This window comes from Acartia tonsa, chromosome 4, assembly GCF_053477335.1.
Source record: "Acartia tonsa isolate MP-2025a chromosome 4, ASM5347733v1, whole genome shotgun sequence".
Classification (NCBI taxonomy): domain Eukaryota; kingdom Metazoa; phylum Arthropoda; class Copepoda; order Calanoida; family Acartiidae; genus Acartia; species Acartia tonsa.
The window spans coordinates 56,625,096-56,644,196 of NC_137263.1; the positions used below are offsets into that span (position 1 = coordinate 56,625,096).

Here is a 19,101-nt window from a genome sequence, read left to right on the forward strand (position 1 = left end):
GTACCGAAAAATCATTTACAACACAGTCGCCCGGATGAAGTATGAAAAAAGATTATTAAAAGAAACTAGTGGCTACGCCCCTAGAAACCTCTAGGGGCACTTAAGGTTGGAAGGGGAAAAATCAACATCTTCCCATTTTCAATTTCAGTTTCAGAAGAGTAAAAATATTTTTTGGGGGAGGGGGTGAAGACACCCTGCACAAAAATAGTTTAAAACCTTTCCAGGACCTATAAGAAGCTTCACTTTAAAGGAGAACAATATCGGTTTAGCGGTTATCCTTCGGGACAAACAAAAAACGCTTACTACTTTATATAATAGGATATCTTACTTTGCTTCTCCTTCCATAACAGAGGCTTGTCCGACCTTCTGGTCATCCTTTTGTGCCGCCGGACATCCCTTGGATTGCTCCCTGAATTAAGCAATCATATTATAATTAAATAGTAAACTTTTTTTTTGGTCCACATTTACCCCTCCCACCTTACCCCTAGAGGCATACTTGCTAGTTTTGTAATATATAAAGGTGAATTTGTCTGTACCGAAAAATCATTTACAACACAGTCGCCCGGATTAAATACCAAAAAAAGAAGTGAAAAAAATTTCTTACTTTGTTTGTGTTTCCAAACAAGCGATCTCCTCTTCCAAAGAAGCAATTTTTTGCTTTGCTGCCCTAAGGTCTTGTTTTATTTTCTGCATTGTCTCCCATCCATCGTCGTCCCTGAAAAATAAAAAAAAATAATACTAAAGTAACAGGATGTCCGTGTTTATGTACCGAAGGATCTCGATAACCACTGAACAGATCGGGTTCTTCTCATAGGTACCGGCAAGGGAAGGGAGTGGCAAAAGAAACTTTAAGAGATATACTTCATATTAGAGGGTTTAGCGTAGCTGCTAATTTGAAATATCAGGGGTGTATATCCTATATGGGATCCCCTGTTCAGGTGGTGGGGGGAAAATAACTAGAATATGTGTGGTAGGACCAAAAATTTTAGTTCTTTCAATATTTCTCCATTTCCGTCCCTACTTGGTGAGATAAAAATAGGTGGGAAAAAAATACAAAATTTTGTACCACGGGAACAAAATTAATCTTGTGCGTAATGTACACCCCTGAATGAAACTATAATTATTCGCCATAACAATAATGTTTATCCTACTCTTTTCAATCCGGCTACTACCACCTTCCGAACAGAAATAGAATGGTAACAAAAATAAATAAACTTACGTAGTGCAATCCAAAGTTAGGTTCAAATCTTCTGTATCAGACAATTTAGGAGGGGTATCAGGCAGGTCAGCCAGCTTAGCAGGCAGCTCAGGCTCAGACACACTCATTTCGTTCTTCTCTTTTTCGCTATCACTGAAATATATAAATATATATTATATATCCCAGGTAATCGGACCTTTGCCCAAAGAAGTAATTACCAAAAAATATGTAATATGTATTTATGTAATTATGTTGTGATGGATTGTCGAATCCGATTCGATGAATGGTTACCAAAATATAGCTAGGGACGGACGGACGGACAGACAGACAGACAGACATCATTCTACTTCGTTTTATACATATTAAAATATTACTCACCCACTTGTGGTTTCCGGCTTCTGTTCTTCGTGCTGTTCGTCTCTCTCTAAGTCGGCTGCTGCTGTGGCTGACATGGACATGTCGGACATTCTATATTAAATTTGAAAAGAAACAAATTATCACTGGTAATTATAAATTTTCATGAATAAATGTCCAAAAAACTGACGTAGGGAATTTTAATATAATAGGGTCCAGCAAGATCACATATTGGTATATCTTATATTGTAAACAAGTATATAGACAAATTTCATTTACAAAAAGTTAATACAAATTTGAAACGTTCTCTTTTTTAATTACAGCACATAAACATTACGGATTTTACCATGGAAATCTACCACCGTATTAATTAAAACATTCCCTACGATAACTGTCATATATATAATATTTATATACAAAATTAAACAAATATATAAAATTAACAAAAGCTAGTTGTGAATACTTTTTTTCCTTAGTTTAGGGGGTAAACTACAACTGCTATATACTGAATTACAAAAAATGCAACAGATTATACAACAAAAAATTTTCAGTTTAAGCTCTTAACTTTAAGCTCATTAAACTTAATTGGTGGAAAGGGGTAGTTTCACAAAATGCATTTGAACTTAATTTTGTGAATTGCATATTTTTCTTTGTTAAGATGGTAAAAGTACGTGGTAGAAAATTTAACTTTCTTCAAATTTATGCCATATAAATAAAGTTTAAACACATTTAAACAGGTTCAAATATACGGCTCACTAAATTAACTTCAAATGCATTTTGGGAAACTACTCCTTTCTAGATATTATAAAAAAAAGTTGAAGATGAAACTTATGACATAAAAAAAAATTACATATAAATATATATATACGTAAAGTCCTGGAATTATTGGGATTGACTGGGAGCTATCAGGTCTTCGTCTTGTTCTTCGTCTTGTTCTTCGTCTTGTTCTTCGTCTTGTTCTTCGTTTTCAGACGAAAGTTCCGACGGATAATACTTGTCTCCATTCTGCCAGGGATGTATATTCTACATGGTTCGGATGTGTAATATTTTTTCCAAGTCTGCACAGGGATGTATATTATATTTCATTAAATATAAATAGATGGAGGTAAGAAAAAAAGGTAATACCAAGTTTACCAAGTTGTTTACCAAGTTTCTGATGTTCGCATTAATGGGCTCTATTTGATTTTTCATTTGTGAGGTCAAGAAAGTACGTAGCTGCTGAAATTGGTTCTGAATTTGGTTCATAACGGCCCCGGTGAACAAATCCTTAAAATTAAACATATTAAACCACATATTTTCAAGTCTTGGTATTTTAAAAACTACGTGGTAGAAAAGAAGACTATCCACAAACAAGAGCAAGTGATCCTAAGCATCTTCCATCATTTTTGGACTTTGACAAACAAAAAAACTTGGTAAAATTTGACCAACTTTTTGGTAAAAATTGACAAGGTAAATTTTTAGGCTAAGTCCAGATTTTTGGACTTTGACCAAAAAATCAACTTGGTAAAATTTGACCAACTTGTTTGTAAAAATTTACAAGGTAAATTTTTATTGGTCAATGTTTACCAAAAATTTAGTCAAATCTTACAAGTTATTTTTTCCAGGCTAAGTCGATATATATCCTAAATAATTGTAATTTGTATCCTCTGGATGACAAAATGAAATAAAAATAATACCTCGCTTTCTTCCATCTCACCAGAAGGGCCAGATGATCCCTGGGGTCGTGATGACTGGGACTGGGGTCGTGATGATGTTGCAGGAGGAACTACAACTCTCGCGGTCCGTTGACTCGCGGAGTGGTGCCGTGCCCGTGGAGATGGAGGTGGGGTAATATTTATTGGCCTTATTGGAGATGTTGTGGTTCTAGTTGTGTTCTAAAAATAATATAGATAATTATTGTAAAGCATTACTTACCGAGGATTATAGTTTTAAACAACACCGGCATTATCCTAATTTTTTTCTTCTATTTTTTAAAACTTTACCCTCCCCCCCCCCCTCTCCCGACAAAATGACTGTGTTAGGTTAGGCTAGGTTAAGTTATATGGTTAGAGGGACCCAATTTGTTCAACGGTTAACGAGATTTGTTGGTACCAACCCACAAACAGACATCATGTTAGTAAGTTTAGTTTAACAACAAAACACCAACAAACCAAAAACCGATAACAATAAAACTTAAAATTCTACCTTTGCTGTTGTACCTTTGCCACCTCCAGTAGATTTGTTGCTTCCAGGTTTGGCACTTGCAGCTTTGGCACTTCCACCTCTGGCACTTCCATTAGGTTTGCCACCTCCAGTAGGCTTGTTGTTCTAAAGCAAGAAATAATTGTTGTATTTACAATGCATAATAAGATATTAGATAGCAGTGGCTACGCCCCTAGAATTTTAATTACTAATATCAAATGTTAAACACACTGTGGAAAATTAATAAATAATTATACTTGGTCAATAATCTTTTGTGGTCTGTTAAGCATGAACCGATAAGGTTTTCCTTTCGATCCGGTAACATGCGAATTTATAAGTTTTAAGAGCGAAGGGTAGCAGCAATTTGTACAATAGTAAATTAGGCCTTAAATATAATTTTTACCTTTACAGAACTAGCACTCTTTCCAGTCCTCGTCATTTTGGGATCTAGCTTGGTCAATTGCCAGTCGAAATTACGCTGTTGTATCCAGGTCGTTGGCATGGGCAATTTGCATAGTTTTAAATCTGAAATGTGTAGACAGAAATTAAAATTTTATGTAAAATTAAATTAAATTGCAAACATGTACTCTTTCAAATTACAGACTAGACTTATAACACTTTAACTTCATACCCATCGATGGCCAAAAAGGTAGGGTTTTGCTAAATTAAGTTGACATGCCTTTTTTAAAATTAGCTATAAAAAATAATTTTAATGAAAAAAATATTTTAAAGTACATTTCACATAAATTCCAAATAAAGAGGGAAGGGCCTTCAGTTGAATTTTACAACATTTTACATACATATTATAACAAAAGGGGGGGGGGGGAAGTGACACTTTTTGAAACCAAAACTAAAAGTCAAAGGAACTGAACTAAAGAAACAGTTACAGATCTGTCATTTTGCATGGCAGTTGTTTTATAAGGGTACAATATGGAACTTTTAGTTTTGGTTTCAAAAAGTGTCATTTCCCCCCCCCCCCCTTTCTCTGCTTTCAATGTACAAAATTAAATTCCGATAGGAATTACGATGGAGACATCTTGATGCAACAGGTGTACGGAGATATGTGCTACTCTGTACTTCAGTAGGTTGGAGGCTAGTTGTGTTGGAGGATGGCTATAGTCTTCGGGATCGTCAGTCTTGCCTACTCCTAATACCAGGGGTGTATATTTTCAGTGTTTAAAACCATAAAACTTAATTCATATTTCCTAGACCCCCCCTTTACCACACTCTCCTCCTGGCATGATAAGAGAATTACAAATAAATTGTGGTAGGTTAAAAAGGAATTAGATGAAATGTATAGTTCATGAAATATTTCTATACAACAATTAATCATGTGCAAAATATACACCCCTACCTATTATTCTGGAATCTTCAGGAAAGGTGTATGCCGGAAAAAATGTCCTCACTTTGTGGACCAACCATACTGTTTTATCACGACGGCAGTCTGGGACAAAGTAGAGGTCTTGGCAGTCTGTATAGAATTGATTACTTTCGAACTTTCGTTTGTTGGCATTCCTTTTTCCCCTGACAGCCAGCTTTTCATTTATGTACGGTTTCACTGTGTGAAATATCAACAATCTAAATATGTCATTTATGTCATTAATGGCTGTTAAACGGAAAGGTATGTTGCTGGTGAAATCGTTATAGCTTAAGTGTTTGATCAGCAATACACGGAAAGAAAGTTATGTTACATTTTTAAAAATTACATTAAAATTTGTAAAGAGTGGGGGGGGGGGGAGAAGTGACACTTCTTGAAACCAAAACTAAAAGTCAAAGGAACTCAACTAAAAAAAAATAGTATTACCTGTTTGAAACCTCTTTAAGGCCAAAATTATATCCTCGGATGTAAGTTGATATCACATGATTGGCACTTTCGAAAGCATAACAACTGAACGCCATGGATGGTCCAAATCGGCGGACATGTTCCGGCATATGGTAAAGCATGTGAGTATTGTAACTCAAGCACGATTCGCCGTACATCTCCGCCAATTTTGAGTTCAGGACCATTATCATGGTCTTGAGCTCAGCCACACGTTCAGTTGTTATATGCTCTTCGAGACTGCGCAATATGTGGAATAAAAACTTGCATATCAGACGTTGTTCATCTTTAAGATTTGCCAACTGGAAAAAAAAACATTGTAATAATTTAAGGTAAAACTAGCTCTTTCGCCCCTAGCCTCTAGGGGCTTCGCCCTATATACTTATTGGAAGTCCACCCTCCTCAATAGAAATATATATATAATATAGCACACGTGCGCAAATTTAAAAAGAATGTTATTGCTATACAATATAATGAAACTGAAATAAGCTTTAAATTCTAAAAAGATTATAATATGGTAAAAACCTACCTCTGCATAAAATATCATATGGTAAAAGCCCAGTACTTTGAATTCAGAACTTTTCAAATTGAGGGCTAGCTTCTTCTCTGTCAGGCGCATGATGGACGTACGGGGAACGCGATCAAAATCGCCAACAAGCTTCAATTGATCGTTGATTTCATCTATAATTGGAGTTACTGCAGTTCATGGTAAAATATGGGTGATAAGGAGAAAATTTTCAAAATTTAAGTTCTTTAAACTTTTCAAACTAACACTCTTTTAAGCGGCATAACAAGGCGTACAAATAATGTGTAATAGACATAAATCTAAAAATGCAGAATTTTATCGCAGTGCCGAGAAATGCGCGAAGAAAACACCTATTTTACGCGTCATTTCTTTAGTCAAATGCAGTACATCCCTGTAATTCTCTCCATTTGAACTAAGTCTTCTTCTTCCAATTCTGGATAACTATTACGTCCTTTCTTCAGGTACGTCATCACTTTCTTTACATAGCCCAGGTGCAACGCGTGCATCGGATCACTGGGGGTATCTTGTATTAAATCCAAGCTCGGGTCAAGGTCAGAAAAACTGGTTTTCATGTTCTGATTATTTTCCTCTAACTTGCGGAATTTCTCGTCAGACCTCGGCGTACCCATATTTTGACTGTCACTGGGGTAAAATACATTCATTGATTCGAACAATACCAAGTTCTTTTGACGGAGATAAGTCTGTGAAAAAGCCATCCCTGGAAGGTCACAGTGTGGGCATCCATTTTTTGATCCATGGCCAAGAATGCCGAATACATCGGCTCTGGCAACGGCATCGTGGATGATGGTTCTACATTGAAAGGTATGTCCAGGTAATCCTTCTTGAATTAGTTTGTTGATGAATCGGGTAACATTATCCAGAAAGTTGTAACTGTAGGGACGCCTCCTCGTCTTCTCAAATATGCTGACTGGCAATATAACACTGAAATCCTTGTTGAAGAATAACCTGAAATAATAAAGAAGAATTAATAATAATAGCATTTAATACCTTAGACTTAAAATTGTAGTCACTGATTTATAAAACGTAAAGGCTGGTAAAATTTTACCGTAAAAGTGGTAAAAACTAGGTTTACTTATGGTATTAATTAAGTCCTGGTATACAGTAAGACAGATTTTTAAAATGTATGCAATAGAAAAAAGTATCAATTGTAAACTTAGTTTTCTTTCTTATTTGTTTATTGAATGGTTTCCTAAACTTTGGCTTTAAAAATCTGGGCTGTCAATTGATGTAAAACAAATATTTTGATATCCTTTGAAATATAGGCTGCCAATCCTAAAAAATATTTTTTCAAGGGTCATGCTGTATATGAAAAGAACTTTATCCCAACCCAACCCTTTCAAATCCACAATATATTAATTACTTACCTAATCCAGACAGTATAATAGGAGATATGAGATCCCTGAGCTGCTTTCACTCCGTCGCCCGAGATGTCAAAAGTTATATGATCATCAACGGCCTGTTGTCCATTCAACCGTTTAAAGTCTGTGATGGCGTCTTGGAGGATCTCATAGGTAGGGAATCTGGAAAAAGAAATATATTTTTAACTAAAACTTGCACAATTCAAAGAAATTTTGCACCATCGGGCTCCAAATAATATTACGATGAAAAGTAATGGAACAAGGATGACAACATCCATAAAAACCAAAGCACTGTAACGGTACGACAAACGGACATTAACAATTGTGAAGTATCTGAACTGAATTTAAAAATATTAAAGTCGAACCAAAATTGAATGTAAGTAAATTTGTTAAAAAAAAATACTTCAAGAAGGATAAGGTTTATGCACATACTTAAATTTTAAGGAATTAATTATAGAGTGGCTTCGCTTATAATATTGTTCTCAAGTTGTCGCAGGAAGCAATATACCAAAGAATGATCAAACTGATAATTAGAACACTTGAAAGTTTGTTGTTAAAAAAGGAGAAAAATCGACATGTTTAGAATGGACGTACGGAAATTCTGGTAATGATTATAGAAATGCTACGCTTTCTAAATCGTATATAAACATACCTGCACTCAATCAGTGAACCAGGAGCATTTGTAGGATTATATTTGTTTTCTTTGATTTCAACTTTGTATTTGGGTTTGAATAATGTGTTATATGACGGAAATTTGAAAATACACGAGCGTTTCAGAATCGCCAGGATGATTCTAACTTTGTTGTGAGAGATGGGGTTGTCTAGAACACAAACGCTTCTGAAATCATTAACAATTTCTTTCTCAAGTTCTGTAAGATGTTTGAAGCGATCCCCGTCATGATCGCCATCAGGTTCGCCATCAGGTTCGTCATCAGGGTCATCGTCATCATCTGGGTCAAAATAATCTTCAGGTATATCAAACAATTCGACGTGGTCCCAGTCCTCGGCATCTTGAATGCTGTCATTGTCTGCATCATTATTATCGTTGGTATTATTGTTGTTAATATTGTCTACAACAATATTAATGTAGTTTGTTTCTTCAGGATTGTTATTTAATCGCTCCAAAACTTGGTTTGCGTAGCATTGATAACATATACTTTCGGTTTCCTTTGTGAAGTTGGTATTGCAGCCTGTACAAACTTTACCTAAAAAAATACGATGTTAAACATGGTGTTTTATAGTTATAAACCTTCCCGGGACCTATGTGAAGGTACCCTGTAAAGGAGAACCCAATCGGTTCAGCGGTTAGCAAGATCCTTTTGAACAGACACACAGACATCCTGTTACTTTAGTATAAGGATAATGCCGTAAAGAAAAACTAGTCAAATTAGAAAGTTAAAAAATTAAAAATTCCAGAAAAAGTAGATAAATGTAGAGAGTGGGTGAAGGTGGGTTAGGTTAAGGGATCCCATGTAGAATATACACCCCTGGAACAAGGATATCTTGAGACAAACTTAACTAACGTTTGATCAAACCAATTGTTTGAAATTTAGATTGAAAGGAAAATAAAAAACAAAAATTGGGAGACAATGTTTGTGGGAATTTGGACAAACAAACAACAAACAGACAGACCGACATCGTTCTACTTTATATTACAGATATTGTAGGTTACCTTTTGACGATGCAGTTTCGTTCTCATATTCCACATCCATCAAATCCTCCTGCTGTTCTTCTTCTAGTAATGGCTGACTGTCTTCACTTTGTTGATGTTTCTGCATGCGCCATTTTCTGGTTCTCGTTACCTTACAGAAGAGTTTTCTTATGGACCTCAGTTTATGCTGCAACTGGAAAAAGATTACATAATTAGTGAATTACTTATTTAAAATAATATAGGGGAGTTGTTATGGATCGTTATTTGGGCAAGCTACACGTGTCAATTGATTACAGTACATATGACTATACTGGTGTAAGAGCAAGCATGTTTATAGTGCGCTGACTGCAAGTGAAAAATAGAAATTAAAGTCGAGCATAGATTATACTTTAAGTACAGTAATGAAAAGTAAGGTCTCATCTTAAATATGTAGAAATAATTAGTTGTAAAAAGTCACCTGTACATTTTTCGTCTTATCTCCACTTCTTATACGCTTCAGTAGAGCTTTAGAGAGTGTACCAATCAAATTGTCTCCCATTTCAATAACGTCTAACAGGGGTGTATAGGTAACTCCTGAAATAAGAAGTATATGTTATAATCAGGGATGTATATTCTGCATGGGATCCCCTGCTCAGGGGGGGGGGGGGGGAATAAAAAATAAGTGGTTGGAGGAAAAAAAAATGTAAAAATTAAGAAAACTGAAAACATTTTTTCCATTTTGCCCCCCTCCTTGGTTAAAAAAACTAAAAAAATGTGTGGTAGGAGGGATAAAATAAATGAAATATAGAGTTCTTTAAATATTTTTCTATTTCCCCCCCTACTTTTTCAGAAAAATCTAGGGGGGAAAAAAAATGAAAAATTTTGTAGCAGGGGAAAAAAAATAAATCTTGTGCAGAATATACACCCCTGGTTATAATAATAAGGTTATTACTTGTTTACATATAACGAAAGAAGGAGAAAGCAAAAAAGGGGGGGGGGGGGGAGTGACACTTTTTGAAACCAAAATTAAATGTCAAAGGAACTCACAAAATAAAGAGTTAGAGTTACAAACATAAGAAAATACCCTTATTTATTCTTTGATTGTCTATAAAATTAATTAAACTTACCTATCAAAATTGTGATCCAATTATACATACGTCATCCAGCGTTGGTCTGACATTTTTTTACTTTGAAAAAAATAACTATATACAATATATACATAAAATTTTGTTTGTTCCAGTCCTGACCTGGATAATACCTATATAAATTTCCTGCCTTCCCTGAAAAGCCGACGAACGCATATATAATCGAGCCCCACTGGTCGTGACTTTTGCAGAATTCTGCAGTTGCATGGAGTTTTATTATAACAACAATGTTGAACCCAGAAAATTTGTTAATTTGCTATAAAATAAATAATAATAAATAATATAAAACAACATAACAAAAATATCAAAAAACAAAAACAAAAAATAAAACATATCAATTAAGATCTCCTAGAGAGCTATAGCCAGAAGCTTAAAAAACTGTACACGTGCATACGTAATCGTCGGCTTTAGGGGTAAATAATGTTTATTAATGTTTATATGCAGGAAATTATATATCTGCACGACCAGTGGGGCTCGATCACTGTCACCATGGGTACTTAATTATAAAATATATGGGCGCTGCAATCAAAGAGAGGTTAACGTAAATGTTCTGAAAGAACAAATTGATGTTATCCTCTTAGGAAATACCCCCCCCCCCCCCCTAGAAAAACGGCGCCTGGCCTCTACCTAGCCGTATAACTTAACCTAGCCTAACCTAACCCAGCAATTTAGTTTGGGGGGGGGGGGGGATGGGGAGTTAAATAATACAAACAAAATTTTCTAAGAGGATAACGCCACAAATTACAATTAAAATTCGCTTTCAGCATGGATATCCGGAGGCTGGATGAAATCGCCGGCGGCGAGCTCGGCTTCTCCTAGCTTCTCCTTTCTCTTCCCTGAAAGGAAAGAACATTGAATTAAAAATGAGAAAACTAAAGCGTTTTTTAATGAAGAAACTCAAAGAATTCTGAAACATTTTTTGGTTAAAAACAATTTTTTCCCCTGCTACAAAAGACAACTAGCCATGAACAAGAGCAGGTGATTTGAAGCAACTTCCATCATTGATCCACTTATTTCTTTTTTCCCCCTCCCCTCCCCCCCCCCCCCGGAGCAGAATATACACCCCTGCAATAATTTCGTAGTTTTTACCTTGTTACTCTGGGTTTTATTTAGAAAAAAGGGCTGACGTTGGTGAGGAAAGGTGCACAGTCGGCTTCATGGTCAATGACATATCTCTCGGTATCATCCAGGCGGGGTCTCTCGTTCTCGTAGAGATTCTCGGGCATAGGTTCATTCTTCTTTAATTGTGTCTCTACCCAACCGTGATGGTATAACAGTTTTACTATTTCAGCAGCGTCATCAATGCCACATGATTCTTCTTGAACTCGAATATTAAGCTTGGAGAAGAGTCTCAACATCCTAACCATGAGGGCGTCCCATCTGTCATGCAGCTCGTGGTATTGGTATGGATCCATCCTAATTTGAGGAATGATTATTTTGTTTGTCTTGTTTATTTTTGGGAGGGGTGTGATTAATGTTTTTTAACTTTCCGGTATTTTATTTGTCCTTAAACAAGGGGGGGGGGGGGGGAAGGCCTGGAGCTCCGGAACCTGGAGGCCTATCCAAAAAATATTAAAACTTGGGAAAATTCATCATATAAGAATGATTTTATCCCTAATAACCTATACTCTCAGTCCAAAGATAAAGCCTATACTCCCTGTTTACGCAAATGTGTCAAAACTTCCCCCCCCCCCCCCCCTATTTATTTAAAACAAATTTTGTAGCAGGAGAAAAAAAATAAATCTTATACAGCTAATATACACCCATACCTGTTATTATGATGTACGCGTACCCAGGTGATTGACTTGAATAGCCTGTTATTCAGAACTATCTGAAAAGGTAGAATATTTAAGAAATAAAAAATTACAAAATAAAAATAGCTCGTATTCATTCGAATCCGGTGGATAGGAACAGGTGTTCTCATTCATACGCCAAAAAACTTGGTAACTAGCATATCGTATTATATGCATGGTTTTCTACGAATATAAAAATCTAAAAGCATAAGATTAAAAACAGTTATTTTTAGCCAGTGCCTCCGGCACCTCTGGGCCAAAAAAGTAGTTTCATTCTTATAATTGTACTCCTATATTTGCGACAATCCGTTTATACTACGGTGCAAGACATATATTTATTAATTTTACATTTAAAAAAGTCCTGTATATTACGTAAGCTAAAAAGAGTCCCAAAAATGGGAGAAAAAACGAATACGAAGAATATTTTAGAAAGAATTTTCAATAATTAATGATAAAATTTGAATTATAAAACAGAATGATACATATTAACTTCAAAATTCACTGTAATTTCACTAAAAATGATTACTAAAATACAAAAATGCACCGTAGTCATATAGTCCAGTTGAATTATTGCGCCGATGGAAAGTTACGGTTGCCAACATACAGATTGAATAGGTGGCAAAACACTTTGCAAGACAGTTATATTTTTAATCGTAAAATTGCAACGAATAATAACATTTCATGAATTATATAAGTTATGCAGTTTTAATTAATTAACCGGTAAAATATTAAAATGATATTATATACATAAGGTGTTTTTTTAAAGTTTGGCAACTTTGTCCAGCACGTTGATTTTATCATCTGAAAACAGGGTTACGAAAGTTAAATTAATGTAAATTTTTTTTAATGTGAATGTAATATATTTTTGCAATGACTTAAATGAAATATCATCGATAAAATATAAAAAAATATATTGCAATGGATATAAAAGAAATATTTTTCAATATAAAGTTGTATACCTGTACAGAGCATGTGCATGAATGCCGCTATACCGATTGAAAACTATTGTAAACAATGAGTGTTATAGTTCAAGTCTCTTAGAGAAAATACGTGTTATATCCAAGTATGATTGACAGGAATTGGTCCATGTCACAAGATTTATATGAATGTCAGTTAAGAACGCCTAGAGAGCTATATATTCAGAAGTTTAAAAAAGTACTTGTCTACCAGTCTTGGCTGTTAGTGTTGATATATGGACCCTGCAATCAAAGAGATGATAGTCAGAAGTTTAAAAAAGTACGTGTCCACCTTCAGTCTTGGCTGTTAGTATATGGACCCTGCAATCAAAGAGTGGTTTGCGTAAAAGTAAGTGTTTAAATAATTTTAATATAAAAACATTAATAATATAGGACCTTGAGCGTACGGTTTTAGGCTGCCTTCGATTAACGGTTTAAGTTTTACTAGCGGCTATGCCCCTTAGAAGCCTCTAGGGGCACTTAAAGTAGGAAGAGAAAAGTCGAGGCCTCATCCTATTTTTAATTTGAGTTTCAGCTATAGATTAAAATAAATAAAAAGCTTCGTTGTAAAAGAGAACAATATTAATATATTTATATAATAGGATAATTGTTTTAAGCCTTTTTTAAGCCTTTTTGATTTGATCTAAGAAACACTTTTTATCCTATTCTTAATATTAAATAATCCGGGTTTAATATATATGAATGTAAAAGAAATATTAATAAATTATATTTAAATTGAATATTGTTTTTCAGGTTCAGCAACACTGATTCATCAGAAATAACTATTTGGGCGCTGCAATTAAAGATTGGCGAGATAGAAGTAAGTGTTTAAATAATGTAATAAAAAATCAATATAATTTAGGACCTTACGCATGGTTTTAAGCTGCTTCGATAAACTGTTTGTTTTATAATTTTTTAAACCTTTTTGATATATGATATAAGAACGACTTTTTATCCTATTCTTAATATTTAAAGTATTCTACTATTAATATATATAAATAATAATAGAAATATTAACAAATTATATTTCAATTAATATTGTTTTTCAGACTTAACCAGGAATCAGATTCGTGAGAAAATATATGGGCGCTGCAATTAGTGAATGGTTTACATAGAAGTAAGTGTTAAAATAATTTTAATAAGAACATGGATATTTTAGGCCATGTTATTAAGACTATCCTTTACCGAAGCCTTTTTAATTCAACCTTGCTACGAAGCCTTGTGTGATGGTAGAGTGTTTGAGTTCTTAGGGAACCACACTAATTACATAATATTATCTTGAGTTAGACAGGTTTTATAAGCTGTAAACAGACTAATACAATTAGATATGTCATTATCTTTAAATTATTTATTATAATCTATATAATAGCACCTTTGAAATAAGCTCATATTATATCCAACCTATATTCGCCCTTTAAGGTTTATGATTGTTTTAAGCGTAACGAATTTTTATACCCTTAATAGAAAGATATTATAAGATGTGTTTTATGTAAAATAATATTAAAAATATATATAAATTATATTTCAATTAATATTCTTTTTCAGGTTTAGCTTCGCACACAGCTGGGTTTATTCTCCGATTATAAGCTGACCGCAATTCGACCGTGGAACATTTCTTGCACCAACATGAAGCTGTTGCCGTCAGAAATTCATCCGTTAAAAGTAAGTGTTTAATTATTTGTAATAAAAGATAGTTGGAATAATCCTACACGCAACTACGGCAACACCTCGGCCCCAAAAGGTAGTTTCCATGTATACAAGCATAACAAATATGAAGTTAATATACACAGCTACACACATCGAACTACCTTTATGAAACTGTATACTAAATTATATTAACAATTAAGCTATTATTAAATTTATTAGATAGATATTAAACTGGTTAGACAAAAGTTAATACATAAAAATAATGTACTAGATAGGTAGCTATTTAAAATTAGATTTTACTACTTTATATTATTGAAACAGTACATTCAGGATATTATTAAAATCTAAACAGCATTACATTCATCCTCGTGCATGTTTACTTCGTGAAGAACAGCTGCCAGTTCGGCAGCCTGGGCAGCGGCGGGCAGCAGAGGGGAAGGACGGCAGCGATTAAGATGTGTAGTAATCCATCCATGTTGATATAACCTCTTACAAACCTCCCTCTGGATCTCGACATTGTCAGTTCTGGCTCTAATCTCTAGACTCTCTCTTAAAACTAACATACGACTATTTAATTCATACCATAACTCCAAATTCCCGTTATAAGACATTCTTAGTTTCTCTCAGTCTGGTTATGTATTGATAACTGAATTAAACTTTCTCTAATAAGCAGGCACGTACACAAGCTGTATCTACTTTCTCCATGAAATTTTCCCAAAACCGTTAACTTTCCTTTTTGTAAGGCCTTTTTGATTTGTTAATCCTTTAATTGCTTAATTTAAAAATGAATATTCTTTTTCAGGATTTTGGAGTTGAACCAGTTTTGAAGTGTGGAGCTTTGCAGTTCCATGGAGAACAACTAGAGTTCCATCTCAAGATGTAACAGTCACAGATTATACAAAAAATTTCATTATTTATTATGACGACAATGTTGAACCGAGAAAATATGTTAGTCAGTTAAAATTAACAAATAATTTACAGAACGATACTAATAAGTTTTATTATGACGATCAATGTTGAACAGAGAATATTCTGTTAGTCAGTTAAAATTAACTTAAATAAAGCGTATTGATTACAATCAGTGTTTATTATGACGACAATGTTGACACCTAACATTCCACAAGCTAAAATTCTAAAAAATATTGACTTTAACATATAAAGCGTATTGATTACAATCCGCCCAATCGGTGTTTATTAATTAAGTTCTACTCGAGAGCTCCAAACATTCCACAAGCTAAAATTCTAAAAAATGTTATTTACAGAAACGATACTAGTAAGTTTTGTAGTTTCAGTATTGACCTGGATAATATCTATATGACCTGTTATGTTATAATATGAAATAAATTCTAAATAAAATCATTATCATCATTATATTTTATTTGCGATTTTTATCATTAAGTAGAAGGATGTTTGTTTGGAAAAATCTGGACTTAGCCTAAAAATTTACCTAAAAATATTGACAAGAATTTAATTAACAAGTAAGAATGGAAAAACCTACCTTAAATACTGGAGATCTTGAGGCAAGTATAAACTTGTGCACTTTTAATTTGGAGGTACTAGTTTCTATCAAACAATCAGTAAACTCTGGATCCTCAAAACAATTCTCCAGGTCACCAGAGAGACAGGATACTGCACTTTCAGGTCCAGGTTTTATAACTTCCAGCCAAATAGTCAGAGTACCTCCAGGTAGGAGACTTGCCTGATTGTTCTTCAGTACATTAATCTCCATAAAAGCAGCATTACAATTTCCCTCTCCAGGTGGCACTGTTATCAATCGACATTTAGGCATCAGTACTAGACTGTTGTTATCTTGGATGCCAATCTTTTGTAGTTTCAGTATTGACCTGGATAATATCTATATGACCTGTTATGTTATAATATGAAATAAATTCTAAATAAAATCATTATCATCATATTTTATTAATTTCATATTCCATATAACGAAAGCAAATAGTGCTGAGTAAAAGGATGTTTGTTTGGAAAGTATTAGGTCTGAATATTTCCTCATTATATTTTATTTGCGATTTTTATCATTAAGTAGAAGGATGTTTGTTTGGAAAAATCTGGACTTAGCCTAAAAATTTACCTTGTCAATTTTTACCAAAAAGTTGGTCAAATTTTACGAAGTTTTTTTTTTTGGCAGAGTCCAAAAATCTGGACTTAGCCTAAAAATTTACCTTGTCAATTTTTACCAAAAAGTTGGTCAAATTTTACCAAGTTTTTTTTTTTGGCAAAGTCCAAAAATTTGGACTTAGCCTAAAAATTTACCTTGTCAATTTTTACCAAAAAGTTGGTCAAATTTTACCAAGTTTTTTTTTTTGGCAAAGTCCAAAAATTTGGACTTAGCCTAAAAATTTACCTTGTCAATTTTTACCAAAAAGTTGGTCAAATTTTACCAAGTTTTTTTTTTTGGCAAAGTCCAAAAATTTGGACTTAGCCTAAAAATTTACCTTGTCAATTTTTACCAAAAAGTTGGTCAAATTTTACCAAGTTTTTTTTTTTGGCAAAGTCCAAAAAATTGGACTTAGCCTAAAAATTTACCTTGTCAATTTTTACCAAAAAGTTGGTCAAATTTTACCAAGTTTTTTTTTTTGGCAAAGTCCAAAAATCTGGACTTAGCCTAAAAAAATACCTTGTCAAATTTTACCAACTTTTTGGTAAAAATTGACCAAATTGTGTTTTTTTGTCTAAGTCCGAAAATTCGGACTTAACCTGAAAAATAGAGTTGTAAAATTGACCACATTTTTGGTAAAACTTCCAAAAGTGGTAAAATTGAAAAAAAAAAAAAAAATTTAAATTTAGGCTTCATTGTATAAAAGTCATTATTTTAAAGTACTACAACTGATTATGAAGAGCTGTTTTTTATTTAAAACACAAAAAACGGGTTTTTTGGTTTCGTCAAATTTTACAAAAAAAATGGTAAAATTTGACTAATTTTTTGGCTAAAATTTTTGCTGGTAAAATTTACCACGAAACTGGTATATTATACCAGGTTGACCAGCTTTACCACTTTTCTGGTAAAACGACTCTTTTTTTATGGTATTTCGTAGAACCTGGGATAACCAATGAAACTATTTTAGTTTTACTTTTTAGGGAAGCTTTACTTAGGACTCGGGTTAGATTTAGTTTATTTTTTCTCTCCATCCCTATCCTCTTCTAAGATAGAGCCCCTGGATGCTAGAGGCGAAACTGACAGTTATCTATAATACAAAGTAGAACGATGTTTGTTTGTCTGTCTGTCTGTCTGTTTGTTTGTAGCGAAGGATCTCGCTAACCGCTGAACCGATCGGGTTTTCCATTACAGGGTAGCTTCTCATAGGTCCCGGGAAAACAGGAAAATAGCATAAAACCATTATGATACTTAAATAAAAAATAGAAAGAACAAACTATCCCGGGATTCAGTAGTAATCGAAATCTTCAGCTACAAAAAAGCATCATTACTACTTTACTACTATAATAAAACTAAAATACTAATAGGTTGGTAAGGAATATCTAATTAATTCCCAAAATCACCATCTCATCTAAAGATGAATAAATAGAGTAGCTTTGTTATGAAAAATACATTGTTTTTAGATTTTTTTAGTTTGAGGGAGGGGTGGGGGGTGGGGGGGGAGGGTGGAGTAAGGAATGAGTTTAAAACTTAAAGAGAAATAGCATTAAAAGGGATAATAAAGAGAGTATAATTTATATAGAGATAGGCGTTGATAAAAACAAGCTAAAATAATTTTAGAAATTTTTGTTTGACTTTTTTAAATATGAAAAAGATCAAAATCATATCCAACATATATTTTCAGTAATCATATAACAGAGCTTTAATATATTTTTGATTTTAGAAAATTTCAATTTTATACACACTGCATTTTTAAAAGCGAAGCTTTTTTATAATCGTCAATTCGTTTTTTATCGTCAATATTTTATCACAAATGTTTAATGATCGCTCTATGTATTATCACAAAATTCAAATATAACAGGGATGACAACATCCATAAAAGCGAAGCACTGAAACAATAGGACAAACGGACATTAACACTTGTATAGTGAAAGAACTGAATAATCAGAATATAAATGAAAAAGAGTCGAAGCAAATTTGTAAGTAAATTTGTTGGAAAACTGAATAATGTTTATGGACATACTTACATTTTTAGGACTTGATTATAGAGTTGCTTCGCTTATAATATTGTACTTTGTTGTCCCAGGAATCAGTATAACAAAAATCAGATCAATAGGATAATTAGTTCACATAAAAATTAGTTGATAAAAAAGTAAAAAAATCAACATGTTTAAAATGGACGTACGGACATTCTGGTAATGATTATAGAGTTGCTACGCTTTCTAAACCGTAATTACTACAGGAATCACCATGCAAAGTTTGAAATCAATATGTCAATTCTAACATGCCTAAATTAACGAAAAAAGCTATCCGTTACGGACGGACGTACGGACAGACCGACCCTAATTATAGAAAAGCTTCGA

At 33.6% G+C, this 19,101-nt stretch overlaps 2 protein-coding genes and 1 long non-coding RNA gene across 4 annotated transcripts in view; 1 reads left to right on the top strand and 2 right to left on the bottom strand.

Annotated features, from left to right (window-relative positions):
- LOC145315564 (ATP-binding cassette sub-family D member 2-like) overlaps positions 1–19,101 on the bottom strand; it is a 162,535-nt gene that overhangs the window by 125,651 nt on the left and 17,783 nt on the right. The window lies entirely within an intron of this gene.
- LOC145317894 (uncharacterized) lies at positions 2,729–6,065 on the bottom strand. The gene is made up of 3 exons (XM_080159177.1): positions 5,538–6,065; positions 5,088–5,311; positions 2,729–4,880 (listed from the first exon to the last, which is right to left on the bottom strand). Exons 1-3 carry the CDS (start codon positions 5,744–5,746, stop codon positions 4,738–4,740), a joined length of 576 nt encoding a protein of 191 aa, XP_080015303.1. The 5' UTR covers positions 5,747–6,065; the 3' UTR covers positions 2,729–4,737.
- On the top strand, positions 12,274–16,121 carry LOC145317897 (uncharacterized). Of its 2 annotated transcripts, XR_013879146.1 has the most exons (5): positions 12,274–13,330; positions 13,735–13,801; positions 14,031–14,098; positions 14,527–14,643; positions 15,431–16,121. It is a non-coding gene; the product is annotated as an uncharacterized LOC145317897 (long non-coding RNA). The 2 variants fall into 2 exon arrangements; XR_013879145.1 differs by having other exon boundaries at positions 12,275–13,801.